At 37.8% G+C, this 11874-nt stretch overlaps 1 protein-coding gene across 9 annotated transcripts in view; it reads left to right on the top strand.

Annotated features, from left to right (window-relative positions):
* The first annotated feature begins 1151 nt into the window (after window positions 1-1151).
* The window catches only part of PES1 (Esterase/lipase/thioesterase family protein), a 34321-nt gene continuing 23598 nt past the window's right edge, over window positions 1152-11874 (top strand). For 4 of the 9 annotated variants that reach the window (XR_016530152.1, XM_039034184.2, XM_039034180.2 and 1 more), the window contains exons 1-5: window positions 1373-2282; window positions 2776-2827; window positions 3275-3330; window positions 3988-4146; window positions 4249-4353. Coding sequence is in view for 8 of the 9 variants with exons in the window: in XM_039034184.2 (XP_038890112.1) it covers window positions 1868-2282; window positions 2776-2827; window positions 3275-3330; window positions 3988-4146; window positions 4249-4353 (787 nt within the window). In the remaining variant the exon portion in view is untranslated. Of the gene's footprint in view, window positions 2283-2775; window positions 2828-3274; window positions 3331-3987; window positions 4147-4248; window positions 4354-11874 lie in introns of all 9 variants that reach the window. The other 5 variants (XM_090314778.1, XM_090314777.1, XM_039034182.2 and 2 more) reach the window with 2 other exon arrangements.

The following is an 11874-nucleotide window of genomic DNA, read 5'->3' as shown; positions in this document are numbered from 1 at the left end:
GGCTTGGTTTTTTAACGTGTAGGTAAAAAGTAGATAACAATGGAGGAAATTTAAAGATCAAAATAGTGTCTATAGGCTTAATTTTAAAAACCCAAAAACGAAATGATTACCAAATGGGTAAGGTTGGCAACAGGGCAGGGATAGGACGAGGATTCCCTATCAGGGCAGGGACCCATTCCCCGTTTTCCCTTTTGTTTCTTCATGGGAACCTTTTTTCTTTTTAATTTTTTTCCTAAAATTATCTGTGGTTTGGTCTTGGACACTTTAGTTGGGCTTAGATTGGGCTAAATGAAATTAAAATACCTAATTTATATATTTAGAAAAATATATTAAAAATCTAATTAGAGTCGGGTCGGGGTCGGGGGCCCTAAAGAATTGAGGATTCCTAATCCCGATCGGGGGTGGGGTCATGGGACCGAGAAATTTTGCTAACCCTACAAATGAGCCTAATTTCTCAACTTTTAGATTTGTATCTATTTGGTCTAAGAATATTTCAAAGATTTTCAATTTTGTATCTAATAGATATTTGATTTTAAATAATTGTTTAGTATGATAAATTTTATTTGTTATAGATTAATTTTTAAATATCTAGGGAAATAACTCTATTTAAAACAAATCAATATAGTATACCTTTTTTAAAAAATTGATGCATTTAACTCATGAAAAATAGAAATAGATAAATATATAAAATAATTTTTTTTTTTGTAAAGTATAAAATTGAAAACTAAACATTAATTAAAAATCCTCCGTAATTTAAGGAAATCTAAAAGTGTTTTCTTTAATGATTTTAAATATGTTTTACCAAACGTAAAAAAGCCTATTTTTCATAGAGAGATATAAATTATGTACATAAATATCTTTCAATTGTCTAATTTTAGCCTATATACTTTCAATAAATATTAAATTTAGTCACTCAAAGTCAATTATTAAATAATATAATAATTTTCATGCCAGAAAATATAATATATGAAAATATAATTTAGAGAAAAATGCTAATACAAAACAAAAAAGATTTTCTTAGAAAAATAGACAATAAATTAGCAATGACTACATTTAAGTGAACAAAAAAACCAAAATGATATTTAATATTTTTTTTCTTCAGAACAATCTTTTCCATATTTTGTTTGAAAGCAACCTGGCAATTAGATACTAACTAATCTCAGTAGTTTTGCTTTCTTTCTCAAAAGCCTCGAATAAGACGTTTGTGATGCAGTTTATGAGTGGCTGTGAAATGCAGAGTGAGCAAAACAAGAGCTCATGGCTTGCTGGTCCAGCAGCTGATTATCCATTTCTTTCTCTTTCTCTTTCTCTTGGAGGACCCACATGAGCCCACAATTCTTCATAATTTCAAGCTCGGTGGCCAATGCCCCACGGTAATTTCTACTTTATTCGCACTTTTCAGTTCACTTTTTCCGATGTATTGTTTATCTATTCTCTGAATTCCTACCATCACGCGTATGGTTCTCATTGCTTAATTATGAATGTGACAGTGAGACATTGATCCTTTTTACTTTCCCTGCGTTTGTTTGATTCGGGAAAGTTCGTTAATACGTGTTCCAAAAGAATTTTGAAAATTTCGGATTAGCTATACGTAATAGCTGTGAAGGGCTGCTTTAAGTTAACCCTTTTTGTTGCTGAATCACTCGTGATTCATATGGTTCTCAGCTCAACGCAGAACGTGTTGGTTGGTTTGTTTTTAGCTCGAGAGTTCAAGGGGATTCTCTTTCTCTCTCTTTGGAAACTGAATGTTCGCTTTATTTAAGTTGTTCTGGGAAGTGGGAAAAGTGGGAAGGGTCGAAGCTTGTAGTTCTCTTGCTTTTGTGAAGCTGAAGAAAGGGTCTGGCTTAGCTCATTGCTTGTGTAAGCTATGGCATCTTGTTTAGGAGTTGGGGTGTCATTGTTTGGAGTTTCAGTTCAACGGAGTAGGAATTCATGGGGAGTGCGAGTTAGAAGCGAAGGTGGAGCTTCAGCTGATTCAGTTTCAGCTGTGGTGAATGGAGCTTCTGTGGTTGGGGAGAAGGAGGGAAGTTGGTCTTCAATAGATAAGGGCAATGGTTGGTTAAAGTCTAAATCTTCAGAGAAAAAGATTAAGTTGAGGGATGATGTTCCACAGAAGTTGGAGCCATTTTGGGATGATGGGTATGGGACTGTGACTGTGAAAGATTACTTTGCTGCCGCTAAGGATTTTACTCAGCATCCTGATGGCGGTCCACCTCGCTGGTTTTGCCCTGTTGCATCTGGATCTCCATTAAAGGGTTCTCCAATTCTTTTGTTTTTACCTGGTAATTATTTTGCACCAGTTGACAAGTTCAAAACTGCAGAAATGGGTGTTTTGGGTTTTTGTATTTGAAAAACTAATTCCAATATTTGAAATATGGAATGGCTAAGTATAGAAAATAGGGGAACTGGGAAATGGTATGTCGTCATTTGTGGATATAAATAAAAAATTATGGCTCTGTATTTGTATATGTACAAAAGAAAGGAACTGTTATTAACAGAACTTTAGAGAACTAGAGCTCTTAGTACATCATTTGGAAGAATCATAGTAAATAGTTCTTGTCCTCTACAAAAACATCCAAACAGTTTTCTAAACGTCTGGTCAAGAGAGAAATCAACGAACATGGTTCTAATTTTGTTTTTTTGGTCAATTTTTGATAGTATGCTTACTCTTTGAACACGTGTTTTAATCTTTTCCAACTTTCAATGAATTTTTGTGATTTGAAAGTGTGATGTTTTTATCTAATTCGGGTTTGGTATTGGTTTTGTACTCTGTAGGAATGGATGGCACTGGATGTGGCCTTATCATGCATCATAAAGCTCTTGGGAAGTAAGCCATTCACGTCCGATACTGTTGAATTGACACTCCTTGAAATTTGTAACTGCCTCTTTGGTGGAGTGGTAAAAGAAGGCAGCACAAAGAGAAAATTTCAATGCACTTTGAATCCAAGATACATTAGATATTTAACCTTGATCATGCTAGTATGAATAACTGGAATCATTGCGCTTTGTGTAGCCAATAAAGAGAAATTTTCTCTTTAATTTCTTGCCATTGGCAACTTAGTTGTTTGTGCTTTTGCCTCTTCTCCTTTTCTCTCTCTCTCTCTCTCTGCACATGCACATGGCCTTGTGTATAAACCGCACTAAATTTGGATTAATGTTCTGTCATTTTATATTTGATTTAGGAATTAGAATAATAAATATGTTTGAATTGGTGACATTTCTTTCACCTGTAAGTAAAACCAGCGTTCATTAAGGTATTGATCTTCTGATGCAGGGCTTTTGAAGTTCGGTGCCTACATATTCCTGTTCAAGATCGAACGCCATTTGAAGGTTTAAACTTTTTCTTAATGGCTAGAATATTTTCATGGATACAGTTTTATTACTACTTCCCGAGTCAACTTTTCCCCTGTTAAATTGAAACAACTTTGATGGTAGAGCTGTGTAACCGATATATTGTTCATTTGTGATCCTGGTTTCTGGTTTGGGAGAAATTTGGCAATATGCCTCACTTTGGTGGACAAATGATGCATGAAAACAATATTCATCCTTTCCCCATGAAATTGGGAGGGCAATTTCTGCGTAGCTATGAACCTGAATATGATTATCGGCCAGAAAATAATGATATCAAGTAAACATTTATATTGGGTGTACAACATTGACATAATTAAGAAAACAACATTGACATAATTAAGAAAATGAACCCTTTCCCTAAGAAATTGAGTGGGAAATTTTGGCCTTGCTAAGAACCTGACTATGATTATTGGCCAGAAATTAATGATATCAAGTCAGCGTTGATATTTGGTTTACATTGACATATTTAAGAATTAACTGAAGATAGGTATGTTGGACTTATGGATCTAACTTCCTGTAGTTTTTAGGTAATTCATATAGATTTGTGACTGCACATAAAACTTTAACTTGGTAAGGTCTACATTGTTGTTATTGTTCATTTATACTGCTGATGAAACAGACTTGTGTTATCTGAAGGACTTGTGAAGCTCGTTGAAGAAACTATCAGGTCAGAGCATGCTTGTTCCCCAAACAAACCAATTTATTTAGTTGGGGACTCATTTGGAGGGTGCTTAGCACTTGCAGTGGCTTCACGTAATCCTAAAATGGACCTTGTTTTGATTTTAGCAAATCCAGGTGGGTTCCATATTTGCAGTTTAACTTCAACTTCATGTAATCACATGACACGGTTAGGTCTTGCGCTTCAGAAAGTTTGACAGTTTTTTGGCCTTCCATTAGCTACTTCTTTTGGCTGGTCTCAATTGCAACCCCTGTTTCCGTTGTTAGGAGCTATGCCTGATGTACTACATGAAACAGTTCCTTATGTTCTTAGCTTTGTTATGGGTAAGTAGATTGCTATTAATTGTCTTTGTTTTTTCTTTAGGTATATAAGATATATTATTGGGAATTTAGCAGCACTCCTTTTGTCTTTCATACTATTTTTTACAATTATTATTATTGTTTTTTTTTAAAATTTATTTATGGCGTTGCACCTCTTATACTATTGCTGAAGATCAGATTTCATGATTACTGTGTTCTGGGATGATGATGAAATATTACCCGTAAGAAATAGTAAAAGTGGAGGTCTGATGCCTTATATATTGGCACTTTCTGTTTAAAGGATGTGGCTCTAATCTACCTTAGAGAATCACCAAGGAAAAGACCTCCTTCTGGCATTCATTGATCTCACCAAGTATTGAGATCAATACTAATAGAATGGTGGAGACATGCTGTGTCACAATCGCACTTTTAGAAGCTTCACTTAGCGATTGTGCAATACTTATTTCTACTCACAAACAAGTCAGCCAATTCGAATACGGAACGCCGGTGGCACACTGGGTGCCTCTTGCAACCTCTACCTCTGTTTTAGAGAAAACGAGTTTAGAGAAAAAGGTTTTCGCAAACGTTTGAATGTGCGAATAGAAAAGAGAAAGATTGTAGTAGGCTAGAAAGCAATAAGCAACAACAACAACTTTATAACATACCACACCGGGTATGGGGAAGTGATGATTAGTCTTATCCCCATATAGTGCATTTTGAACAAAAAGCCAACTGGCACCCTTGCATATGCAAAAGGGCGAGTGATCACTTACAACAAAAAGTACAAGGAAAGCAAACTAACTCAACTAATGAAATACATAACATGAAAGCATGATAAAAAAGGGGTTGGATTGGGCATGCGACCATGGGCAACAGGCCTTGGACAAGCATGGCCGTGACATTCTCCCCCACTTAATTGGTTGACATCCCCGTCAACCGACTTTGCTCGAACTCAGTAATCGTTGGAGCAACATTCTTCAGGTATTTTGCGCACTTCCAGCTGATTTCTTCGTCAGGGAGGTCTTTCCATTTCACCAAGAATCCTGTCAGTTCTCGCCTTGATCTTCCAATACAACGTATATGTTTGTCTAGAATTCGCGCGACTTCCTTCTCAGTTGAATTCTTCATCGTGACAGGTGGACACATCAACATGTTACGTTGCTCGTCATCGGGGTCGGGGTGATAGGGGTTTAGTATACTCACGTGGATGACAGGATGGATCTTCATTTATGAGGATAACTGAACCCTATACGAGGTTTTTCCGACTTTCTCAATCACCTCAACTGATCCTTCATATTTTCATACGAGGTGTTGGTCTCTCTGGCCCTGGAAACGGAATTGTTCTGGTCGCAACTTGATCAGAACTTTGTCCCCAGCTTGGAACTCGAGGGGCATGCGCTTCCTATCAGCCCATTTCTTCATTCTCCTTGACGCTTTCTCTAGGTAGGCGCGTGCTATCTCGAAGGTTTGACTCCATTCTTTGGTGAAGTTATACGCCTGAGGGCTTTTGCCTACATAGGGGTGGTCCACCAGGTGTGGCATGAATGGCTGTCTACCACATAGTATCTCAAAGGCCGTCTTTCCGGTTGAGGAGTTTTGCTGACTGTTAAAGTTGAACTGAGCAACATCTAACAACTGAACCCAGTTCTTTTGTCTAGTGTTGATAAAGTGACGCAGATATTCTTCAAGCATGCTGTTAAAGCGTTCAGTCTGGCCGTATATTTGAGGATGATAACTAGAAGAAATATTCAATGTAGATCCCAATATCTTGAACAATTCCGTCCAAAAGGTTTCGGTGAATCTCCCGTCGTGATCACTAACGATGCTCGCAGGAACACCCCATAATTTCACGATGTGTTTGAAGAACAATTGGACAGTCATCACAACCGTACACATTTTCAGCGTTGGGATAAATGTGACATATTTTGAGAATCAGTCGACGATAACAAGGATCGATTCAAACTCTCCAACTTTGGGTAAGTGGGTGATGAAGTCGAGTGACACACTCTCCCACGGTCTAGAGGGCACAGGTAAGGGCTCTAGCAGACCTGCTAATTTTGCCCTTTCGACTTTATCTTGCTGGCAGACAAGACAAGTCTTGGTAAATTGCATGACGTCGTCTTGAAGGCTCGGCCAATAGTAACCTTGTTTTAATAGCGCATAAGTTCTCTGCCAACCATTGTGTCCTGCCCATGGCATGTCGTAGCACTCTTTCATTAGTGATCTTTGTAGCTCCCCAGATCAGGGAACGTTAAGGCGATTACCCTTGGTGTAGAGTAAGTCGTCTTCAACCCAAAACTGGCGTGTCTTCCCTTCTTTGGCTAACTGCATAATGGCTTGAGCCGACGTGTCATTTGCCAAGTGTGCCTTGACAGTTTCGCGTATTGTTCCACTCAACGTACTTGCTTTCAGATGCGTAAACATGCACAGGGCCGCATGCTTGCTCTTCCGGCTAAGGGCATCGACCGCTTGGTTGCATTTCCCCGGTCTATGCTTAAACTAGAAATCGAATCTGCCAAACATTCTTGCTATCATGCCTGCTTTGACGATACAATTTTGGCTGGTTGAAAAAGTGGCAGATGGAACTGTTGTTTGTCTTGACCACAAACTTGGCCCCTAAGAGATATTGTCTCCAAGCCCTCAGGCAATGAACTAATGCCAACATCTCTTTTTCGGAGGTCATATACCTCCGTTCTGCATCATTTAGTTTTCTACTCTCATACGCGATGGGGTGTCTGTCTTGAAGGAGAACATCATCCAACGCAAAGTTTGAAGCATCTGTCTCAACTTCGAAAGGTTTGGACATGTCGGCAATTCCGAGGACCGGTCCTTCAATCATCACTTTCTTCTTGCCCTCAAAGGCGGCTTGACATTCAGGAGTCCAACTCCAACGATTATCCTTCCTCAACAACTCAGTCAATAGTCCTGCCCTTCTGGAGAATCCTTCTACGAACCGCCTATAGTAATTGGCTAGTCCGAGGAAGGATCGTAATTCTGTCACGGATGTCGGCACCTTCCAATCTCGGATAGCAGATACCTTATCCTTTTCCATGCCTATTCGACCACATTCAATCACGTGGCCAAGGAAATTTATGCGCTCTAGGGCAAAGGAGCACTTCTCTCTTTTTATGTATAGTTGGTTCCTCAACTTTTTGAAGACTAGTTGGAGATGGCACCAATGATCTTCCATTGAGACACTATAAACCACGATATCGTCCAGATATACTACGATAAATTTGTCGAGGTATTCATGAAACACCTGATTCATCAGAGTACAGAAAGTTGCCGAGGCGTTGGTGAGGCCAAAGGGCATCATAAGAAATTCAAAGGCCCCATATCTCGTGATGAAAAAGACAGAGTAGAGATAGAAAGTGGCACACACAAAGTTTACGTGGAAAAACCCTAATAAGGGAGAAAAAACCACGGGATAAAGGATTCTTATTAGAAACTGATACAAAGTATATACAGAGACTACCAGCTTAAATAGATAGAAAAAAAAAAAAAAAGGGAAACCCTAGGGTACAGGGAAAAAGACAAATTTTCCCCTAGAGTAAAAAACCCTAATTTCGACACTCCCCCTCAAGTTGGGGCATAGATGTCAATAAGACCCAACTTGCTAATACAAGAGTCAAACAACTGTCTGGGCAGTCCCTTTGTTAAGATGTCTGTAATTTGTTGGCTGGAAGGAATATAGGGGACATAAACGTTGCCATTGTCAAGTCTCTCCTTGATGAAATGCCGATCAATCTCCACATGCTTTGTTTTGTCATGCTGAACTGGGTTATTTGCTATGCTTATTATGGCTTTGTTATCACAATAGAGTTTCATCGGACTGGTGTGACCTTGATCAAGATCACTTAAAACCTTTTCTAGCCAAATTTTTTCATATATCCCCAGACTCATGGCCCTGTACTCAGCTTCGATATTACTTCTGGCAACTACCCTTTGTTTCTTACTCCTCCATGTGACAAGGTTACCCCATACGAAGGTACAATATCCTGATGTCGACTTTTTATCTACCACAGAACCTGCCCAATCTGCATCTGTGTATGCCTTGATGCACCATCTATCAGTTTTTTTGAACATCAAGCCTTTCCCTAGAGACGTTTTTAGATACCTCAGGATGCGCTTCACCGCCCTCATATGTTCTTCGTAAGGAGACTGCATAAACTGACTCACCACACTAACTGCATATGAAATGTTTGGTCTAGTATGAGAGAGATAGATTAGCTTTCCAACAAGCCGCTGATATCTCTCTTTATTAACTGGTACACCTTCACTCATATTACTTAGCTTAGCATTCACTTCTATAGGGGTGTCAACTGGTTTGCAACTTGTCATATCTGTCTCCTTAAGCAAGTCCAGAGTATATTTCCATTGGGAAACTGCTACAAAAACATTATTTTTTCTCTTATTAATCTTAGGAGGAAATGGTTTCTTAAATAAAAGAAATACCCAATTACAAATAAGGAAAGAATAAAATAATTACAAATAAGGAAAGAATAAAATACAATAAGTACAGTATAAAATTTCATAATAAAGGAAATAATCAACACTCCCCCTCAAGCTGGTTTGAAGATATCATTCGTAGCCAGCTTGTCAATCAACTTGTTGAATTGTCACTTTGAAGAACTTTAGTTAACACATCTATGATTTGCTCTGCTGTCTGGAGAAGGGAATGCATATTATTCTTGCATCAATCTTTTCCTTTATGAAGTGTTTATCAACTTCAATATGTTTAGTCCTATCATGAAGAACTGGATTGTGGGCAATGGAAATTGCTGACTTGTTATCACAATAGATGCGTATGGGTATTGTCTGAGAGAAATTCAATTCTTCCAATAGTCTTCTTATCTATATGCCCTCAATGGGCTAATACCCTAAATTCTGCTTTAGCACTACTTCTTGCAATCACACTTTGTTTTTTACTTCGCCAAGTAACCAGATTTCCTCCAACAAAAGAGCAATACCCTGAAGTAGATCTTCTATCAGTCGTGCTTCCTGTCCAATCAGCATCAATGTAAACCTCAATGTTTAGGTGGTCATGCTTCGTGAATAACATACCTTTTCCTAGAATACCTTTCAAATATCTCAAAATTCTATAAGCTGCTTCGAAGTGAATTGACCCGGGAACATGCATGAACTGACTTGCTACATTAACTGCAAAAGCAATGTCAGGACGTGTGTGAGAGAGGTATATGAGTCTCCCTACAAGCCTCTGGTACTTTTCCTTTTCTTTTACTTTTTTTTCAGTAGCAGCAACCAATTTTAAATTTTGCTCAATAGGAGTTTCTGCCATCTTGCAACCAAGTAAACCTGTCTCATTCAATAGGTCAAGAATATACTTCCTCTGGTTGACAAGAATGCCATTTTTAGATCTGGCAAACTCCATTCCTAGGAAATACTTTAAGGTTCCCAGGTCCTTGATTTGAAAATCATTAGCAAGGTTTTTCTTCAAGATATTCAGTCTTGTCTCATCATTACTTGTAAGAATGATATCATCAACATACACTATCAAAATGACCAACTTACCACTTCAGTATGTTTATAGAACATAGTATGATCAGCTTGACTTTGACTGAATCTACAACTTGTGACTGCCTTTCCAAACCGTTCAAACCATGCTCTGGGAGATTGTTTAAGCCCATATAATGATTTCTTTAACTTGTACACTTTGTTAATCCCGAGATCCACCTCAAAACCAGGTGGCAAGTCCATAAAAACCTCTTCTTCAAGATCCCATTGAGAAAGACATTCTTCACATCAAGTTGATAAAGAGGCCAATCAAAATTAACTGCCACAGACAACATGATTCTAATAGAATTAATTTTAGCTACTGAAGCAAATGTTTCTTGATAATCAATGCCATAGGTCTAAGTGAACCCCTTGGCAACCAATCTGGCCTTGTACCTTTCAATACTACCATCAGTTTTACATTTTACAATGAACACCCATTTGCATCCCACCGTCTTCATATCTTTTGGTAGTTCGACTATGTCCCATGTGCAATTTTGTTTCAGTGCATTGAACTCTTCCATCACTACTAATTTCCAATTCAAATCATTTAGGGCTTCCTGTATATTCCTTGGAACAAATATGTTGGTTATTTTGGATGTGAAGGCTTTATGACAGTCGGACAATCTATGATAAGATGGTATATTTGGTGCATTTACGAGTACCTTTCCTATAGGCAATTGGAATATCAAGATCAGAGACATCAGGTAAAGGATTAGAAGTAGATGAAGAACTAGGAGAAATAGGAGTAGTGTCTAATACCTGGATCTTCAGGATCATTCATTAGAGTATTTGATTGGTCTTGTGATAAGTCAATTGTATGACCTCGGACTCTTTGAGTCAAGTTTCTTCTAGTATAAACCTGAAGTTCAGGATTTCGACTTGTAGAGTCATTTTGTAGTTTTCTCCCCCTGAAGAACTCTCCATACTTGGTATTGAAGGACTAGAGCTCATAATTGCAGGACCACTGATGTTTGGGAGAGATAAAGTATCCCAAAAATTATCTTCAAGGTTAGATATCTCCCCCTGAAGAAAATTTGGGACAAAAAAGGTTGATTTTCCAAAAAAGACAACCATACTCTCAAAATACTTGTGGGTCAAAGGATCAAAACATTTGTAAGCTTTCTTATGAGAAACATAGCCTACAAAAATGCATTTAATGGCTTGAGGATCAAGCTTAGTTCGAGAAAGAGGAGAAGTATGGACATAAGCATTACACCTAAACAATTTAATTGGTAAATCAGAAGACAACCAATTATTAGGAAAAAACTCATTAAGTGATTAAGAAGAGTTTTAAAATTCAAAACCTTAGACGACATTCCATTGATCAGATGTGCAACTGTAAGAATGACATCACCCCACAAATATTTTAGAACATTCAAGAGAACATAAGGGCACGAGCAACTTCAAGTAAGTGTCTATTCTTTCGCTCAGCAATGCCATTCTGCTGAGGCGTGTCACGATACGTAGCTTGATGAAAAATGCCCTTTTCTTGCAAAAAATTGGTTAATTGTTCATTGAAATATTCAGTGCCGTTATTAGAGTGAAGAATTCGAATTTTAGTTTGAAATTGAGTCTTTATCATATTGTAAAACCAAACAAAAACCTCTTTTATCTCTGACTTTTTTTGTTAACAAATAAAGCCAAGTTAAACGAGTGTGGTCATCTATAAAGGTAACATATCAACGCTTACCACTATGAGTTAAGACTTTAGACGGACCCCAAACATCAGTATGAATTAAGAAAAAAGGTGATGAAGCCTTGTACGGTTTAGGCAAATAGGTGTATCGATGATGTTTGGCAAAAATGCAACTTTCACATTGAAAAACTGAACAATCAAATCCTTTAAATAAATCGGGAAACATATACTTTAAATAAAAGAAATTTGGATGCCCTAATCTACGATGCCAAAGCATGATAGTTTCTTTAACAGAAGGAGAACAAACACTACTCAAGCCTTGAACTTTTTTATGACTAGCAGAAACTTCATCAAAGTAATAGAGACCATCAATCATCCTAGCACGTCCAATC

The sequence above is a fragment of the Benincasa hispida genome, chromosome 6, assembly GCF_027475165.1.
Source record: "Benincasa hispida cultivar pf3 chromosome 6, pf3_genome.v1.1, whole genome shotgun sequence".
In the NCBI taxonomy this organism is placed as follows: Eukaryota; Viridiplantae; Streptophyta; class Magnoliopsida; order Cucurbitales; family Cucurbitaceae; genus Benincasa; species Benincasa hispida.
Note: the sequence above shows the minus strand (reverse complement) of the source record. Positions and strands in the feature narration are given on the sequence as shown.